Here is a 21,095-nt window from a genome sequence, read left to right as displayed (position 1 = left end):
AGGAAAGAACAATGTATTCTTACTTAATGTTATTTAATCACTGGCAACTTATACAAACTAGAAATCCAACGAGATACATAGTCAAGAATTGATCTCAGATGCTAATTCAAGCACACTCTGTAGCTGTGCTTTCTAGATGAATATTCAACCATTTTCATGTGCTTCATAACAGTGCACAGAGGGGTTTTTTTAATACCGAAAACACAGATGAGAGAGATGCTGCTAAAAGGCAGACCAGGATACTTTTGTGCAAAATAAAGGGACACTGCCCTTAAGCATCATTATTCCAAGGCTTCAGATGTTTCTGCTGAATGTTTTGCCAATAAGAAATACAAATTTTGTTTCACGGATGTTTTAGTGTGGTGGGTTGAAATTTCCATCCCACGTTAACCACACCAGACTATCTCAGTTCAGAAGCAAACAAAGCTGTATTTACAAGCAAAAACTATAGTTTACAATGGAATGCAATGAATATATACAAAATATACAGTATTTATGATATGTCAGATATGTACAATTAACAAAAACAGCACAAAACCCTCCTGGCCAAAGCCAGGAAAGCTGTCCCTCTGCCTCCCCCTTTCCTGCCTTCTTCAGAACCCCCTGGCAAAAGGAAGACAGACAGACAAGAAGCAGAGAAATTGTTAGAACTTAGCTTTCAAGGTAAATAGCCAGAAGAGAAGAGCAGAAACACCCTGCTAAAATGCTGTAGAGAGAACTGAACTTTGTTTTGAGAACTGGATGTTAAAGGTTTCTCTCTCTCCAATGGAATCATTTAGAATAATCATTATTTTTCTCTTTTACACCCAATAGTGATTTATTTACATTCTTACTACTTTCTGCTCAAGATCTGTGGAAATTTTTAAAAGCATAGCCCTAAAACCATCACAACTGGTTTATCATTTTTTCACTATCAGTATATTGTATGTTTTTTGTACATCTGTCTATAGCAGACAGTCATGTATTCCAGAAATTCTTCTTTCCATTAGTGAAAGGCAGGAAGAGCATCTTTAAAAGAATTCAATGTTTAGTGAATACACATGTACTGCATGTGCTTTGGCAAGGCAGATGGATTTTTGAGAATCGTCAGCAGGATATTTTAAAACTCTTGCATAATTCAGGGACTTCCAAGTATTTGATTACAATTGGCCCGGGACATATGTTACAGCCTTTCTACTCAAGATGTCTGTTTAAGTGTTTAACGATTGATCGTTTTCTTATCTCTCAGAATGTTATAATGTGCAGAAACTACCTTCTTCTGAACTGGACTTTGGTATCTCAACATCTATTAGATCACTTCCTAGAAGCTACTACTGTATTAAAAAAGTCAGTAATACTTTTCTTCTCAGATGGACATGGTGCTTTCTTTGCCTTCTCCAATTTTAGTTTCCTATTCAGATTACAGCAGGCATCCAAGGATCCAGTGCTGACCAGGTTTGCAGAAAAAAAAGCTAGTTAAAATGAGTTAAGTGACTGTGTTACACACATAGCACATTATTAATTTGCTGCTGTAGATTGTTACAACAGTGTTAACTCATGCTTGACAATAATGTCTTATTCTTACTTAAATATTTTTACTTTCTTTTTTATAGTACCTGCACGCAAATGGGATTGTGCATCGTGACTTGAAGCCAGAAAATCTGCTCTATGCAACACCAGCACCAGATGCGCCACTAAAAATCGGTGAGCACCATTTAATATATTCTTCCTTAAATTCCTTTGTACCAGTAATATGCGCTAACTAATGTTTATGGTATATGCATCTCACCACTTTATATTCTAGTGAACAGCATGTTACTTCTTCAGGGCTGCAGCTGTGCATGTTGCTTGTAAAATGAATGCAAAACTAGATGCTTGCTTAGAGAATTTATAGCCAAAATTGTGCATAAAGTGACAGATAATATAGTGCTCAGCATGAACAAGAAAGATCATGATATCAGCATACAGCTGCGTGCACCACTTATGTGACCCTGTGCAAATGCACAGGGCACCAGTTCAAGTTAGGGGCTGCCCTGCTGGAAAGCAGCTCCATAGAGAAAGACCTTGGAGTGCTGGTGGACAGCAAGTTCTCCACGGAAAAACAATGTGCTCTTGTGACCAAGAGAGCCAATGGGATCCTGGGATGCATCAAGAAAGGTGTGTCCAGCAGGTCTAGGGAAGCTCTTCTACTTCTCTACTCTGCCCTGGTGAGACCACACCAGCAATACTGCATCCAGTTTTGGGCTCCTGTGATGGTTTGAAACTGTCTTTTTAATTTTTTCCTTGCGAAGTTCAAAACAAAGGTGAAAGAGTGTAAATAAGTCACTATTGGGAGGAAGAAAGCAAAATAACGATTGTTCTAAACACTTCCATTGGATAGGTAGAAATGTTTAAGAACTATTACCCAAAACAAAGTAGGCACTCTGCACATTCTGCGTTCTGCAGTGGGGGCAGTTGCTGGGCTGTCTGGCTGCTGTTTCTTCTTCTCTTCTGGCTGAAGATAACACACTGACCTTGGCAGCTAAGTTAACAACTTTCTGCTTAACTAACTCTGCTTCTCTGTCCACGGGGGTCTGGGGGGAAGCTCCTGGGAGAGAGAGGCCCCTTTGGGAGGGTCCCCTTGGGGGGAAGCAAAGGAAATCGGTTGCACTTTTCTGTTGATTGTATATATTTTTAAATGTTGTGAATTTTGTATATTTGTACATATTCGTTGAATTTCATCGTAGATTGTAGACTCTGCTTGTAAATACAGCCTTCATTTGCTTCCAGACTGGGCTAGCCTGGTTACTTGTTGGTGGGGGGTGAATTTCAGCTCACACTGACACAGCTCCCCAGTTCAAGAGAGACAGAGACCTACTGGAGAGAATCCAGAGGAGAGCCACAAGGATGATTAGGGGACTTGAGCATCTCCTCTATGAAGAGAAACTGAGATACCTGGGGCTGTTAAGTCTTGAAAAGAGAAGACTGAGAGGTGATCTGATCAGTGCCTATAAATATGTGAGGGGTAGGTGTCAGGAGGAGGGGGCCAGGCTCTTTTCAGTGGTACACAGTGATAGGACAATGAACAATGGGTTCAAACTAGAACACAGAAGATTTGACCTCAACATGAGGAGAAACCTCTTTACCATGAGAGTGACACAGCACTGGAACAGGCTTCCCAGGGAGTCTCCTTCTCTGGAGAGTTTCAAAACCCACCAGGATGCGTTCCTGTGCGGACTCTCCTAAGTGATCCTGCTCTGGCAGGGTGGTTGGACCTGATGATCTCTTGAGGTCCCTTCCAACCTCTGATATGCTGTGATACACTGTGATAGTGTGAAATGCACAGAAAAGCAATAAGCAAGGCTAATATATATTTTGAAGGCAAATTTGGAGAGTAAGAAGTAGTGATCTTCTCCAAGAGCATGGGGAAGCAACACAGTTAGCACTACAGAGAGGATGAGGAGGGACAAGTTGAGACAAGCCTCTCCATAACAGCGATTTTATTATCCCAGTTCTGTTGGGGGTGGCATCTGCTTCTAATGGGCATGACCTCTGAAAATGCTGGGTATGCCCACTTTTAGCTTCAGCAAAGAGGAGCTTTCTGCAGTATTCTTGAGCTGTATGTAACCAGTTTGGAAATAACCACCTCATGTTCACTCATTGGAAGACTGGGAGCATGCAAGGAGTGAGTATTGCCATGTTTCTCAGCCTCACATTCATAATGGGTTTAAAGAATCAGATTTCCACAAATGAGTCTCAAAGACATATATCTAATTGTATCTTAATTTACATTTTATCCTAGTTCTTAGATTTCCTGGAAAGTTAGTGTGATACTTTAGTGCAACCCCAATGGCCTTTGACAGCCAGAATGGTGTAGGGGCTTGTTACAGTTTGATGGGGAAACTTTAGCCTAGATCCTGACTGCAAAGACTGGAAGTAAAATAAATTGCCACTGGATGCAAAAGAAAAATAATGTGAAGTCTATATAATTCATTGGACTGTTAATGGGAATATAGAGCAGAGGCATAAACAGTTGTTCTTCTTCTTCTGTTCCTTCTGCTTGCAACTTTCCTCTCTTTCTCTCTTGTGGCCTTACCGGGGTATCATTGTTTTGACTACTGTGTGAGGTAACGGGAAGGAGAGAGGAAGGAGTGGAGGAGGTGAACAGGTCCTCTGGATCCATCCAGGGGGGTCTGAAGAGTTTCTGTGTTGTTTATAAATTGTAAATATTTTTTTTCATATATTGTATATTTTGTATATATTCATTGCATTTCATATTTCTAGATTGTAGTCTACTTGTAAATACAGCTTCATTTGCTTCCAAGACCTTCTAAGCTAGTCTGGCAATTTTCATTTTGGGGGGTAATTCTCCAAATTGTTTGGGGGCTAACTTCAACCCACTACATTCTTTAATTGGTGCCCAACATGGGGCCGTACGCAGGTTAAGGACGCCAAAATGAAGCTGTGGAACTCGGTGAAAGCAATGTTTTGAGGTGCTGGTGATTATTGCTTTGGTTTTGTAGGTTATGGGGAATATGGTAACTGCTCTGTACATATTCCAAATGAGTTTCTCAAATGCTCCCTTTCCCAGTGACACAGAGATCTAGGATCAGCAATGTGGGTTCCTTTAGTGCTTGATATAAGACAGTAAAGCCAACCACCCCAGCAGCAAAGGCAGGGGCAAGCAGCGACAGCACTGGCGAAAAGCCAGCAGTGGCTGCAAGCAATGGTACTGGCAGTGGCTGTAAAGCTCAAGTGCTGGCTGCAACTGCAAAAGTGGCTGCACACCCTGCTGCTGTGAGTAATGATTCATATGGTAAAATCACTTCTATGGACGAGGAGGAAGAACTGCGTTGCATAAAATGCAGTTCAAACAGTGTGTATTGTGTAAGGGTGTTGGACCCTGATGCCATTAGCAAGGCGAAAGGACTTCCACATGCAGCGGCTGGAATGGGAGAGAGTCCAGCAGCAGTGGTGGGGTCCCAAAGAGCGCCCGCCAGCACTGCTAACACCACTAATCCCGTTAGTGCGGTTTCTGTGCCAGCTGCTTCTGCTTCTGCTGAATCAGCTGTGAATTTCAAAGCATCTCCTGTGCCTGTAAAACTGGCTGCTGCTGTGGAAAAGGATCCCTCTGGTCCAACTCCAATTCCACCTCCAAGTAAAGCAAAGACAAACAAACCAGTCTTGGATGATCCCTTACAGGACACGTCTAAGGCTACAGCTTTACTTGTTCCATTGCAGACAACAAAGAAAGCCAAGAAAGGTGATAGTGATCAAGGTGATGAGGAGGAAGAAAAAGATATTGCTGAATTAGTGAAGCCACCAATAGATGATGAAAATGCAAAACAGGGTAATGACTCTGAGATCAGGAAACAAGGAAGGTGATTGTGACCTTAAAGGGACCCAACAGAGGCTTCTAGTAGGGAACCCTGGGAAAGAAGAGGAGGAAGAAGGTGAGGGTGATATACAGTTGACTGGTGCACCCAGGCATGAAATTAGGCATGTAAGAAAATATTATCTCAGAGGAAAAACTGAAGCAATAGTGAGTTGGTTGGAAAGGTGCTATAACACAGGTTCTCCTGCTTTAGAAGTAGGTGACAAGTCACCAAAACAATTGGGAACACTTACAAAAGAAACTATAGGGGAGCACCTCCTACTATGGGTTCTTTTACTGACAAAATGAGGCAATTGGAGGATAGTCTCACATGTGTTTCTTTGGTCTCAGTGATTGGTCTCAGTGATTTCTCTGACTGGAGAAATAAAGGATTGCATGAAAGAGCTGAAGGAGTAATTTAAAACCTCCATACCCAAACTGGCAAAGGGAGATGTGGTCATACCTTCCTCTTCTAAATGGATACAAGTTTCAGCTGTCAGGAACAGACATCCTCCTAGAAGGCCAGTTCAAAGTAGGCCAATCTAAAACAGAGAGCAGCAATCACGTGGGACTCTTTGGATAACTCTATGTGACCAATTTGGTGAAAACATGAATAAATAGGATGGTCAGCCCGCTTCTGTTGTTTTCAAGAGAGTGTGGGACATGCAGAATGGCAGAGCCAGAAGTAACAATACAAGAAGGGTAGCTTCCACTTCCTCAGTTTCCCAGAACAACTCCAATTGTTCCAACACTGGTTCTGACACTAACATTAAGCACTGTGTCAACTGAGTGTGTAAATGCAATGCTCCTAATTAGGAGTGCCCTGTCTCCTATCAGGGGGAGGAGAGGGATAATGGAGACAACAGTCTATTGTGATGTATTCATTCAGTGGCCTGGCACTTCAAAATTTCAGAAGTACAGGGCCTTGGTTGACACAGGAGCTCAGTGCACCATAGTACCATCAAATTATCAAGCATGGAGTCTATAACTCTTTTAGGAGTCACTGGTGGGTCTCAAGAGTTGACTAAATTGCAGGTTAAAATAAGTTTAACTGGGAAAGAGTGGAAGAAACATACTATTGTAACAGGACCAGATGCACCTTGCATTTTGGGAATCGGCTTTCTGAAGAAGGGTTTTTCAAAGACCGCAAAGGTTACAGATGAGCTTTTGAAATAGCAACTGTAGAAACTGATGGAGAAAAGTTGAGGTTGTCTATTAGGCCTGAAATCTCAGATGAATCTGCTGTAGTGGGACAACATGAGATAGAGGATGTGAAACTGCCACTTGCTTCTCAAACTGTGCATCACAGACAATACAGAACCAACCGTGACTCTTTGGTGCCCATTCAAAACTTGATTTGTCAGTTGGAAAGTCAGAAAATCATCAGCAAAACTCATCCACCTTTCAATAGTCCAATTTGGCCTGTGCGAAAGCCAAATTAAAAATTGTCTGACAGTTGACTTCCATGCCCTGAATGAAGTGACTCCACCCATGAGTGTGGCTGTACTGGACATGTTGGAACTCCAATATGAACTGGAATCCAAGGCAGCCAAATGGTGTGCCACCACAGACATTGCTAATGCTTTCTCTATTCCTGTGGCAGTTTAGGCTGGGTGCCTCCTGTTACTGCCACATAAGTGTCCTGAGTGTCCAACCCAATAATGTGGATAGATGAAATGGTGTATTTCTACCCATAAATCGTGCACCCTATAAATCCATCTGCAAAGTCATTCTCTTCCTCTTTCTTCACTCTCTCCTCTCATGGGAGATGCTTCCCTATCAGGTAATGGTGGGGGAGTATCTCAAGGCCTCTTAGGCCTGTCTAGGCCTAATGCCAGGAGGAGAAGTGGGGAGGCAGTCTCAGACCTGGCCAGCCTGAGACTAACCTATGGGGGGGGGGGGGTGGGGGTGGGGGTGAAGAAAGAGCCCTGGGGGTTTTGGGTAGACCCTCAAGTGGGGAGAAGGGAAGAGTTGGGAAGCCTTTGGGTGTTGTGTAATAGACTCTGTACACTTTGTGGTATCTTTGCCACTATGCTTGTAGTTTCTGTAGTTTCACCAATTGCTTTTCCATTTAAACTTTCCATCACTCTTCAATTCATTTGTGTGAGTGTCATTCTTTTGTCCATCTCGGGGCAAGAGAGGATCTGTCAGGCCTCAAACCAGCACAGATTTTTTATAAAAATTTTTTTTGCAGAGAGGGAAGAAAGAACAACAGGTGCCAGTTGCTACCAGAACGGTGCACCGAGAGCAATATCGCACAAACCAAGATTCCCTGGCTCCCATTCATGAACTGATTCACCAGCTGGAGATCCAGGGAGTGATCAGCAAGACACATTCACCTTTCAACAGTCCCATCTGGCCAGTGTGGAAATCTGATGGGGGGTGGAGACTAACAGTGGACTATTATGGCCTGAATGAAGTGATGCCACCACTGACTGCTGCTGTACCAGACATGCTGGAGCTCCAATATGAGTTGGAGTCGAAGGCAGCCACATGGTACGCTATGATCGATATTGCCAATGCATTCTTCTCAATTCCATCAGCAGCAGAGTGCAGGCCCCAATTTGCTTTCACCTAGAGGGGTGTACAATACACCTGGAATTGATTGCCCCAAGGTGGAAACATAGATCCACCATTTGTCATGGGGTGATCCAGACCGAACTGGAGAAGGGCGATGCCCCTGAACATCTACAGTATATTGATGATATAATTGTATGGGGTGACAAGGCAAAGGAAGTGTTTGAAAAAGGGGAAAAAATTATTCACATACTTCTGAAGGCCAGATTTGCTATAAAGAAAAGCAAGGTCAAAGGACCTGCACAAGAAATTCAGTTCCTGGGAATAAAATGGCAGGATGGATGTCGTCATGTACCTATGGACATGGTCAACAAGATAGCAACCATGTCTCCACCATCCAACAAGAAATAGACACAGTCTTTCCTAGGCCTTGTGGGGTTCTGGAAAATGCATGTCCCACGATATAGTCGGCTTATGAGCCCTCTCTAATGAGTAACTCGGAAGAAGAATCAAATTGAATGGGGCAGTGAGCAACAACAAACCTTTGAACAGATCAAGCAAGAGATAGCTCATGCAGTGACACTTAGGCACAGGACCGCACAGGACCGTCGGTGCAAAATATCCTTTACACCGCAGCTGGGGAGCATGGTCTTACTTGGAATCTCTGGCAAGAAGACAGCAGGTGAAACCTGTCGTTGGCCATTGGAATTTTGGAGTAGAGGATATTGAGGATCAGAAGCCCACTATGCATCAACGGAGAAGGAGATCCTAGCAGCCTATGAAGGCGTTCAAGCTGCTACAGAAGAAGTGGGTACAGAAGCATCTCTCCTCTTAGCACCCAGGTTACCTGTGCTTCATTGGATGTTCAGAGGGAATATCCCTTCTGCACATCAGGCGACCAGTGCTACATGAAGTAAGTGGGTAACACTGATTACGCAGTGAGCTTGACTGGGGAAACCCAATCACCCAGGGAGGAGGCACCACCATACAACAAGTTACCTGAAGATGAAAGGCCTTACGCTCTGCTTACTGACAGATCCCGTCGTGTGGTAGGAAACAATCAAAAGTGGAAAGCTGCTGTATGGAGTCCTACATGACAAGTTGTTGAAGCTGCTGAAGGAGAAGGTGAATTGAATCAATATGCAGAAGTGAAAGCTATCCACTGGCTCTAGAGATTGCTGAGAAAGAGAAATGGCCAGTACTTTATCTTTACACAGATTCTTGGATGGTGGCTAGTGCCTTGTGGGGATGGTTACAACAGTGGAAGAAGACCAACTGGCAATGCAGGGTCAAACCTACTTGGGCTGTTTTATTGTGGCAGGACATTGCTACTTGAGTAGAGAACATGACTTTGAAGGTACGCCTTGTTGATGCTCATGTACCTAGGAGCCGTGCTAATGAAGAACATCAAAACAACGAGCATGTAGACAAGGCTGCCCGAATTGATGTAGGTCAAGTGGATCTGGATCAGGAAGATAAAGGTGAACTGTTTGTAGCTTGATGGGCCCACAAAACATCAGGACATCTAGGAAGAGATGCTACGTACAGATGGGCTCGAGGGGTGGACCATGGAAGACATTACACAGATCACACATGACTGTGAAACCTGTGCTGCCATCAAGAGAGCCACCAGAGCTAAGTCTCCCTGGAACAGAGGGCGGTGGCTGGGTTTTCGCTACGGTGAGGCCTGGCAGATTGACTATATCAGACCACTGCCACGAACATGCCAGGGCAAGCGCTTCATCCTCACCATGGTAGAAGCAACTACAGGCTGGCTGGAAACATATCCTGTAAACCATGCCACTGCCCGGAACACCATCTTAGGTCTTGAAAGGCAAATCCTGTGGTGACATGGTACACCTGAGCGAATCGAATCTGACAATGGGACTCATTTCAGAAACAATGCCATCAGTTCCTGGGCCAGAAAACATGGCACTGAATGGGTGTATCACATTCCCTACCACCCACAAGCCTCTTGGGAGGTTGAAAGATACAATGGACTGTTAAAGACTATGTTGAAAGCATTGGGTAATGGGGCATGGAGGCACTGGGATGCAAATTTAGCAGAAGCCACTTGGCTGGTTAATTCCTGAGGATCTGCTAACTGTCCTGGCTCTGTCCAAACATAACCCTTGCATACTGTGGGGAGAGATAAAGTCCCTGTAGTGCACATGGGAAAGTGGTTGCAAAAGGCAGTGTGCTCCTCCCATTTGTGGGATTGTCTTTGCTCAGGGGCATGGATGTACTTCGTGGGTAATGAGAAAGGATGGGGAGACCCAGTGTGTGCCTCAAGGAGATCTAAGATTGGGGGAAAAGTAATTTGAAATGTGAGTAATGTGAGTTGTATGTTGCAGAAAGTCACAAAGTAAGAAGGATTCAGACTGATAAAGGCTTGCAAGGACCAAGAGCGACACAATGGCTGAGACCAAGCTGGTGTTGGAGTCCAAGAGTAGAATATCCTGCTTCTCCTATTCTGAACACTCCCAAGTAACATCTGGAGGAGCAGAACATTTTTATATTTATATAAGTCTCTATGTGTGGGTTATTGAGATAGTTTAAGTGTGTAGATTAAATCGCAAGTGTAACCAAGAAAAGATTTTAAGTGTGAGAATCAAATGAGATGGCGAAATGTATTGAATTGTGTAGAACCTGAGCATGACGCAAATGGTCTGGAATCGGGGTGGAGATTGTATTGAGTTTGGCTGAGCTGGAGTTAATTTTCCTCACAGAATCTTTCTAGTGGTATTTTTTGCAGCAGTAGTTGATAATATAGCAGTGTTTTGGCTACTGTGTCTTTTCAACATTTCCCTGCTCCAAGAGTACACTGAGGGGTGGGCGAAATCTTGGGAGGGGACATGGCTGAGCCAGCTGACCCAGACTGGCCAGAGAGGTATTCCATGCCATATGACATCAGCTCAGATGTTAGAATGAAGTAAAAGAAGGAAGTGGAGGGGATTTGTCCATGGTATCTATCCTCCCAAGCAACCACCATGCTTAGAGAGCCATGCTTCCTGAGACCAACCATCATCCTGCTGATGGGAAGTAGAGACTAATATCTCTCTCTTTGCTTTTTGCTTCCATGCAGTCTATTGCTTTTGCTTATTATTGTTATTAAAATTGCATCTATATTATTACCGGCTCAAATATTTATAAACATTTATTAAATCCTCTCTCAGTCTTCTCTTCTCCAGACTAAACAGCCCCAGTTCTCTCAGCCTTTCCTCATAGGGCACAGGCTCCAGTCCCTTAATCAATCTGGTAGCTGTCTGTTGGACTTTCTCCAGCAGATCCTTGTCCCTCTTGAGCTGGAGAGTCCAAACCTGGATGCAACACTCCAGGTGAGGCCCTCACCAGGGCAGAATAGAGTGGGAGGAGAACCTTCCTTCATCTGCTGGACGCACTCCTCTTAAAGCACTCCAGGATCCCCTTGGCCCTCTTGGCCACAAGGGCACATAGCTGACTCATGGATAACTTGTTACCCACCAGGACTCCCAGGTTCTTCTCCAAAGGGCTGCTCTCCAACAGATCAACCTCCTGAACTGTAATGATACAGTTTATTATTCCTTCCCAGATGCAGGACTCTGCACTTATGCTTTTTGAACCTCATTAGGTTCCTCTCTGCCCAGCTCTCAGTCTGTCCAAGTCTCGCTGAATGGCCACACAGCCTTCAAGCGTATCAGCCAAGCCTCCCAGTTTGGCATCACCAGCAAACTTGCTGAGCAGACCCTCTGTCCCCTCATCAATATCGTTGATGAAGACATTGAACAGGACTGAGCCCAGCACTGATCCTTGGGGACCTCCACTAGTTACAGCTCTCCAGCAGGACTTGGCATCATTGACCACCACTCTTTGGACTCTATTTTGTAACCAGTTCCTAATCCATCTCCCTGCTCTTCTATCCCACAATTCCTGAGCTTACTCACAAGGATAGTGTGGGAGACAGTGTCAAAAGCCTTACTAAGGTCAAGGTATGTGGTGGTCTCCCTGCATCTACCTATTCAGTTACATCATCATAGAAGGCTATCAGATTAGTCAAGCATAATTTCCCTTGGTAAATCCATGCTGACTGCTTCTGATAGTCGTCTTCTCTTCCATCTGCCTAGAGATGACCTCCAGAATGAGCCATTCTATCATTTTGCCAGGGATGGAGGTGAGGCTGACTGGTCTATAGTTCCCTGGAACCTCTTTCTTGCCCTTTTTGGAAGACATTAGCTTTCCTCCAGTCCTCAGGCAGCTCTCCTGTCTGCCAGGATTTTGCAAAAATCATGGAGTGGTAGAGTGACAACATCAGCCAGCACTCTCAACACTCTTGGGTGCATGTCATCAGGGCCCATGGACTTGTGAATATTCAATTTACGTAAGTGACCCCTAACCCAGTCTTCATTGACTAGTGGAAGGTCTTCCCTTCATCCAGGGTCTGGACTTCATAGGGGAGTTCAGTCTTACGAGTGAAAACTGAAACCAAGAAGGCTTTCAGCAACTCTGCCTTCTCTGCAGTCCTCAGTTATCAGGGCTGCCTCCTCACTCAGCAGTGCGTTGTATTAGTTTGGGGTTAAATTAACGAGGTGGGAATTATAAAAATATAGTTATTTTTATTTTCCCCCAAACCCCACCCCAAAATTATGTACAAAACTGTTAAAAATTATTTATAGGTTCTATTCAGTCACAAATTCTTCCAGGATGCTTACGGCAATTTTTAATGCAATTTGGAAAGTTCAGAGACTGGAAAAGGCTAAGCCACAAATAGCTTCACCCCACGTATAAATCAAAAGGCCGACCAATAACCCTTAGGGAAATATGAGAAGGCCGGTTTTACTCATGAAAATTTGAGTAGGAATTTGCAGACAGTCCCTAGCTCGTTCTCTCTGCTGACAAGCTCCAGAAAGTGCTGATTTGTAATCCAACTCTGTGGCTCACAGCTTTACAGGACTGCTCCCAGGGAGAAGCGAAACGGCAGGCAGACTCATGACAGCATCGCTCCCAAGGAGAATAGATCCCAGGCAGTCAGGGTCACGGCTTTGCTGGCAGGCTCCTGGGCAGGATCGCTGGCAGGCTCCTGGGCAGGATCGGTCCCAGGCTGATGGTAGCAGGCAGGTCCTACAACTGGTGGGCCAGTCCAGAGAGAAGTGAGCAAGAGCAGCAAAAGATGAACGCCCAAAATGGCAGAGCCAAAATGAGTGGGCCCCAAACAAGGGTGAGAGGTGTGAAATTGAGAGCAGCAGGAAAATGAGAGCACTGCAGACTGCTCTCTGCTCACCCTTTTTCTATATTACTAGACAATCTGTCCAGGCCAAAATGTGAAATATCCCCCTTATCACATTTCCAAATCCCAGCAGGCTTCGCCCCACCCTGGCAAATACTTGTGGGGCCTCCACCCAACACGGATAATAAGCTGTCCCCAGGGCAGGGGAAGGCGATTTCACACCTTTTGTCTTCCCCCATTCAAACCTCTGCTGATAGAAAATGACGGAAGGTGGGGGATTTGGAGCACCCTGCAGTATGGGTCCACCTTCCCTATTCTTCCTTTTCCTACTGATATATTTGAAGAAGCCCTTTTTTTACTTCTCTTTTACTTTCTTTGCCAGTTTTAGTTCCAAGAGGGCTTTGGCCTTCCTTGTTGCCTTCCTACATGCCTGAGCATCTACTCTATAGTTTTCCCATATGACAAGTCCCTTCCTCCATCAACTCTTTCTTCCATGAGATTTCCTTCAGAGGCTCCTTGCTCATCCATGCAGGTCTCCTGGCATGTCTACCCCTATTTTACTCAAGGGAACACACCTATCTTGAGCTAGGAGGAAGTGGCATTTAAAAATTGTCCAACCTTCTTGGGCTTCTTTACCCTCCAGGATCTTAGCCCATGGGATTCCTGCAAGTATACCTCTGAGGAGTACAAAGTTACCCCTGTGGAAGTCCAGGGTTGTGATCCTACTTACTGCCCTGCTTCTACCCTGTATAATGCTAAACTCCACCATGTCATGATCACTGTTGCCAAGGCTGTTCCCGAACTTAATGTCCCCAACCAGTCCTTCTTTATTAGTTAACACAAGGTCCAGCAGTGCACCTCTCCTTGTTGGCTCCTCCATTACCTGCATCAAGAAGTTATCATCAACACACTGCAAGAGCCTTTTGGACTTGCTGTGCCTGGCTGTGCGTTTGCCAGCAAATGTCAGGGTGATTGAAGTCACCCACGAGTACCAAGGAGGGTGTTCTAGTGGCTACCTCCAGTTGACTTGTAGAAGGCTTCATCAGCATCTTCTGCTTGATTTGGTGGTCTATGGTAATGCAAGAGAATGGTGAAAATCAGTGTGTTCCACAAAGAAATCTAGCTTTAGCTGAGAGAGTTTAAATTCAGGGTGCATAGTACAAGCTGTTAGGAATTTCTGTTTCAGGTTGCACACAACATTGCACCCAAAAGAAGAATCCATGAGAAATCTGTGGTACATGAGCACAAACCCTGAGTCACCTGGGAGATCGTGTTCTTTTCTTCATCTCATCTGCAAACAGACAAACTGTTTTCTTATTTCCTGTTTTTTGAACACTTGAATCACCTACATCTGGAATAGCTGGAATGGAGAATGAACTGAAAATATGGACTTTACTACTCATTATTATGGATACTGTTTGAGATTAGATGGATAGCATTACGAAACAATGGAATTATGTAGATGGGGTGTATTGTTACAGTTTGATGGGGAAACTTTAGCCTAGATCCTGACTGCAAAGACTGAAAATAAAATAAATTACCATTGGATGCAAAAGAAAAATAATAATAAGGTCTATATAATTCACTGGATTGCTAATGGGAATATAGAGCAGAGGTATAAACAGTTGTTTCTCTTTTCTTCTTCTGTCGCTTCTGCTTGGAACTTTCCCCTCTCTCTTTTCCATGGCCTTACTGAGGTATCTATGTTTTGACTACTGTGTGAGGTAACGGGAAGGAGGGAGGAAGGAGGGGAGGAGGTGAACAGGTCCTCTGGATCCATCCAGGGGGGGTTGAGGAGTTTCTGTGTTGTTTATAAATTGTAAATATATATATATATATATATATATATATATATATATATATATATATATGGTACATATATTGTATATTTTGTACATATTCATTGCATTTCATATTTCTAGATTGTAGTTTGCTTGTAAATACAGCTTCATTGGCTTCCAAAACCTTCTAAGCTAGTCTGGCAATTTTCATTTTGGGGGTAATTCTCCAAATTAGCTTGGGGGTAATTTTGGGCTGTGATGGTTTGAAACTGTCTTTTTAATTTTCCTTTGCAAAGTTCAAGCAGAGAAAGCGAAAGAGTGTAAATAAGTCACTATTGAGTGTAAGAAAGCAAAATAATGATTGTTCTAAACACTTCCATTGGATAGATCGAAATGTTTAAGAACTTAAAACAGAGTTGGGGCAGTCGGGGGCAACTTGCTGGGCTGTCTGGCTGCTGCTTCTTCTCTTCTCTCAACTGACCTTGGCGAGCTAAGTTAACAGCTTCTCTGCTTCTATCTCTCTGCCTTCTGCCAGGGGGGTCTGGCTGGAAACTTATCCAGTTCCTCATGCAATTGCACGTAACACCATTCTTGCTCTGCAAAGACAAATCCTGTGGAGACACGGAACTCCAGAGAGAATTGAGTCAGACAATGGAACTCATTTCAAGAACAATCTTGTGAAAAACTGGGCCAAAGAGCACGGCATCAAGTGGTTATTCCACATTCCCTGCTATGCACCAGCTGCAGGGAAGATTGAACGCTACAACGGTTTGCTGAAAAGCACTCTCAAAGCCATGGGGGTTGGATCTTTGAAAAACTGAGAGAACTATTTAGCACAAGCTACTTGGTTGGTGAATAGTAGAGGTTCACTAAATTGAGCTGGACCTGCTGTGGTGAGGGCACCACATGCCCAGAATTATGCCCCTGAATGCCAGCGAACTTATCCCAACATGTTTTGGTAAGTCCCCCCTTTCCACCCTCCTTGCAGGAGAGGAGGACAAAGGCCTGGGCACCAACCTGGGTAAACAACTGCATTCACTCATTGCATGTCATGCTCATGCTCTTTCCATCTGAGGGCAAAATTCTAGCTTCACCCTTTCTATAGGCTGAAGCAGGTTGTTGACAAGTGTGCCCATTGGCCAGATCCAGCCTCAAGGAATCTATAAGTATACTCCATTTGTTTACTACTTTACTCTCTCCTTTTGCATTCACTCACAACGTAAGCTCGCGCTGCGTAAGCTGTGAGTCTTCTCACACGCAAGCATACTAGAAGCCTCTGTGATACGGAAAGAAGCCAGCCCACTGAGCTGCTCGAGGAACGAGCAAACATCATGGTCCCTTTGTTGAGCTTCAGGAAGCCGTCGTCGTAAGCCCAGTTGAAAGGACTGCGGAAAGCCCCAGGGTAAGCTTTAGCCCAGAAGGGGAAGGACTAGCCTAAGCCTGGCAGTCCAGAACAGCTGCAAGCTAATTAAGCAGCCATAAGCAGAAACGCATCTTGCCTGACCCTCCCCATTTGCGGGAGAGAGACCAGAGCCACCTACTGTTGCTGCTCCACAGCCTTGTGTCGTCAGGGCAAAGCACCTGGAATTTTCCGAGAGAAAGAGAGAGAGAAAAAAACATCCTCTCCTTTGAGATCACATCAAGGACTGCAATGTCACCCTAAATGGGAGCAATTGCTGAGATTCGACATAGACAGCTCACCTTGAGCCGAGCTGAGGGGAAAGCGCCGCTTCACCCCACCACTCCCCCAAAAACCCTTCTCCAGGATCAGAGACAGCCGACCCTGCCCACCAGGAACTGCCACCTCGATCACGAGGGCCGACCCCCGAAAGAACACGGCCCCGGCCCTGTCGCGAAGGATCGCTCCTCCGGACCAGCCCTGCCGGGCTGACTCTACTAGGGGAGGCTGCCAATCAGCGGAGGGCCTTGCCCCTCCATGGATGCAGGAGGAGAAAGAAAGCCTTGCCCCCACCCGCGGAGGTGGAAGGAGAAAGAAAGTTGCCGCCTGGATGGGAGCAGCCCCAGGCAGACAAGCAGCAAGCAGCTAGCATAACCCAGCAACTTGCCTCGCTACAAAGAAAGACAGAATCTATCTTTCCATATGTGCAACATTCAGTAACATTCTATTCAAAGTGCCCGGGTGTAGCTGCGTGATATTTCCAGATTGACTTGCCTCGTGATAACATTATAAATATCTCTGTACATAGTTGCAAGCCGCAAGTGTCTTGTCGAGTCTCCATCTAGTGGATAAGTGGTGGAACTGCACCTTTTGTTCCCTTAATTAGAAATAGATTCTGTAAATATTATAATTGGATCAAACTGTATATACTGAACGAGTTATGGACTGTATTTTTACAACCGTGCATTCGAGTCAATATATATATGGTGATTAATGAGTTATCAATAATTTTAATAATTAATAAATAATAAATGTCATAACTCATATTTTGTAATTCATAATTAATAACCATCATTCTCCATCCCTAATAATCACCAACAACACCTGCCCAATCAGATTTGTTGTAAAAGGAAGAGGGTGGTAGAGTTCCTGTTATCAGAGAAAAGAATCTGTTAGGTAAAACTGTTTGGGTATTTTCTCCTTCAGGAGAGGCCAAAGCTGTCCGACGGGTGGTTTCTGCTGAAGGTCTTGGGCACACCTATTGGGTGATGCAAGAGAATGGTGAAATTCAGTGTATTCCACAAAGAATTCTAACTTTGGCTGAGAGAGGTTAGATTCAGAGTGTTGCACAGATACGACATCGCGCCCAAGAGGAGAATCCATGAGATCTACGGTTCACTAACCCTAAGAACCCTGAGAGCCCTGAGTCACTTGAGAGTCCCTGCTCCTTTCTTCGCTCCATCTGCGAGGAAACAAGCTGTTTGCTGTTTTTCCTGTGATTCGCCCTTCTGAATCATCTACATCTGAGATAGCCAGAATGGACTATGATCTTTATTCACTCGTTGTAGATATTGCTTTAGATTAGATGAATAGTAGTATCAGCCAATGGAATTGTTTAGAAGTGGTGGACTGTGATGGTTTGAAACTGTCTTTTTAATTTTCCTTTGCAAAGTTTAAGCAGAGAAAGCGAAAGAGTGTACATAAGTCACTATTGGGTGTAAGAAAGCAAAATAATGATTGTTCTAAACACTTCCATTGGATAGATCGAAATGTTTAAGAACTCAAAACAGAGTTGGGGCAGTCAGGGGCAACTTACTGGGCTGTCTGGCTGCTGCTTCTTCTCTTCTGGATGGAGATAACACACTGACCTTGGCGAGCTAAGTTAACAGCTTCTCTGCTTCTATCTCTCTGCCTTCTGCCAGGGAGGTCTGGGGGGGAGGCCCCTTGGGAGGTCCCCTCAGGGGAAGCAAAGGGAGCTTGATTGTGCTTTTTCTGTTGATTGTATGCATTTGTAAATGTTGTGAATTGTGTATATTTGTACGTATTCATTGCATTTCATCATAGATTGTAGATTTGCTTGTAAATACATCTTTCATTTGCTTTCCAGACTGAGCTAGCCTGGTTATTATCGGTGGGGGGTGGGGGAATTTCAGCTCACACTGATACAAGGGCTTCTGAAGCATCATCCTAAATGCTGTGACTTTTCATCTACTGGATAAGATTATTCCTTTGTTTAAATTGAGAACTGATTTATAATGAGTGGTAGTGTTTATAAATGTAAAGCATATTTGATTAAATAAATAATAATATATAAATGATAGCCATTTAGGGACAAGAAAACCCTAATTATGCATTTCTAAAATAAAATATAAACTATTTTTATCCTGGTCTTGATTTACAATACTGCTTTTCATAATATCTGTAACAAAATGAAAATATCTTTATTTTGCCTTTTTAAGGCCAGATTGTCATCACCTAATTGAAAATTAAAACTGGAAAAGTTATGAAGAATTCCAGTTTTGTATCTTCTAAAAAATGAGTTGTGCAAGTACAATGCGTAGCATCACAAAGGCTATTGCTGTCTGATTAATAATTCAGGGTGGAAACACTACATAATGACCAGTATTTCTCTGGCACAACCTCCATTATCCTAGAAACCCTTTATCAAAATACGGCTGGGATTTTGTCCTACAGGGACTGTGTATTCTTATCAAAGAAGCCACTGATGCACAATTTTCTTAACTCAAAGTAGTTCTGTTAATTGTACTGGATTATTCACAGAGTGTAAGCTGAACATATACTGGTAATGCATTTCCAGGTCATTGCTTGTATGCCCTTATTGGCATCCCATTACACTGGCTTTGTGCATTCTTCGGATGAAATACAAGCTACATTTCTGTCAAGCAAGAACCAGGAACACTGATTTGTAAAGACAAATTTTCCTTCTGGATTGCAGTCTCGGCAGATTCTTTAAATTGGTGCTCATGTCTGGAATTGACAGTATCATTCATTTAATGCATAAATGTTCTTTTATTTACATATGCAATTTTTTTTAAAAAGTGATTTTACAAAGATGTAAGAGAATTAATATTCTTAAACAAACTTAACAGCTGACTTTGGACTTTCCAAGATTGTGGAAGATCAGGTGACCATGAAGACAGTTTGTGGAACTCCAGGGTATTGCGGTATGTTGCTTTATTATGTAAGCATTACATTTTGGTGAAATGCTTTTCCCTAAAGTAAAAATTCAAAAAGTCTCTAAAAAGCAGAAATAATTTTTAAAAAATATAGAATTGGCATTCAGTTGTTTTTTTTTCTAAACTTGTATCTGTAGCACTGAAGCTTAATAATCAAAACATCTGTTATGCTGCAAGTTCCCTACTTCCATGGAAGTATGTTTTGACCATAATGCTGGAGAGGCATCATCAGTAATCAGGGCAATGAAAGGCATAATGGAAAACATTAAAAATGTTTACTGTTACAGCAATTACAAATGTTCAAATATTGTTTACAGTGTAGTTAGCCTAAATTTGTTGTGGCTTGTTTGTTTTTCTGAGGGTTTTTTTGGTTTTGGTTTTGTTTTTCTAATGTAGAGGAAATAAAATTATTCCTTAGAGAGGGGTCATACCTAAACTCAAAACATTTCAGCAAATGCGTAGTTTTAAATGCAGACTTGACTCAAACCATTCTGGTTCATGCTGGAGTGGAACCTGTATAACAGAATTATTTGTGCAATATCAAGGAGCTCTTTGTGGCAGATCTTGTCAGCTGGGACAACTGCTGTAGAACTAGCATACCCTTTCTGCCATAGAAATACTTTGGCACTTTTAACTCATCTTCTCTCCTAAATAAAATATGAAACTATAGGTTTGGTTCAGTTTTACCAAAAAGTGCAAGTCAGCATGAACTGTTGCTTACCAAAATGATTGATTTGCCTGTGCATTCACAACACTTCAACAAGCCTGAGTTTACGGATGACTTCAGAGCAAACATCTAATTTGGTGTCTTAGCACTTTATTACACAAGAATGATAATTTTGATTCCTTTAGCAATTTAGAAATTAGGAAATTATAAACTCAATGGTGTTGGGTTTATCTTTTTCAGTTGGCGGCCTTTAAGTACGCTTTCTACTCGTTTAACTGTGGAAGATGTGCACGAAGTTTAGAAACTGTTTTGTCTCAGGTGTCCTGTTACTACATGTTTCTTTTTCTTCCAAAGTCACAGTTAGTTTGTACTTCTTGGTCTTGTAACTTTTTACAATGTAAGACATCTAATCTGAATGCAAGACAACCATCACTTTAAATTAAAATAATTTTCCGTTTAATCACATTTAGGAAAAACATGTCACATGCAAGAATGAGGCGTTGATAAGCAAATGGAAAAACATAGTACTGGTAACGGTCCACAAATAATTCACAATGTGGGGTTTTTCTCCCCGCTTTGTGGAGAAAATAAGTGAACTAGAGAAGTGAACTCTGCTCTGTGTCAGATATCAGTAATCCAAAGAGGATATAATAAAAGCTGCCCACAGAAAGTAAAAAATCTAAACCCAGAGTTTAAGCACATAACCTACAACAGTGAGAAAATAAGCATACAGCTGATCTTGAAAAAAATAATTACAAAGTTGCTGCTGAACTCCAGTTGTCATTCCTGAGGAGGGGGCTTTTTTGCTCTGCCTCTGGGGCAGCAGTGGGAGGGGTATGTGCCAGCCTGTCCACCTCCTACACACAGCAGACTGTTCTTCAGCGGCATTTTCCACAGACTGGAGGGAATGACACAGTCCTGGAGCATTCTCTGTCCTGGTGGAGAGCCTCTGGCCTGCCTGCAGGTGAGTTCTGCTTTGACCATGTAAGACTGATCATC

The 21,095-nt window shown here is 43.3% G+C and overlaps 1 protein-coding gene across 1 annotated transcript in view; it reads left to right on the top strand.

The window, feature by feature from the left end:
- CAMK4 (calcium/calmodulin dependent protein kinase IV) overlaps positions 1-21,095 on the top strand; it is a 225,799-nt gene that overhangs the window by 188,159 nt on the left and 16,545 nt on the right. Inside the window, exons 6-7 of the mRNA XM_054398040.1 lie at positions 1,593-1,683; positions 19,343-19,417. Of these exons, the coding sequence (XP_054254015.1) occupies positions 1,593-1,683; positions 19,343-19,417 (166 nt within the window). The remainder of the gene's footprint in view (positions 1-1,592; positions 1,684-19,342; positions 19,418-21,095) is intronic.

This window comes from Indicator indicator, chromosome Z, assembly GCF_027791375.1.
Source record: "Indicator indicator isolate 239-I01 chromosome Z, UM_Iind_1.1, whole genome shotgun sequence".
NCBI lineage: Eukaryota > Metazoa > Chordata > Aves > Piciformes > Indicatoridae > Indicator > Indicator indicator.
Note: the sequence above shows the minus strand (reverse complement) of the source record. Positions and strands in the feature narration are given on the sequence as shown.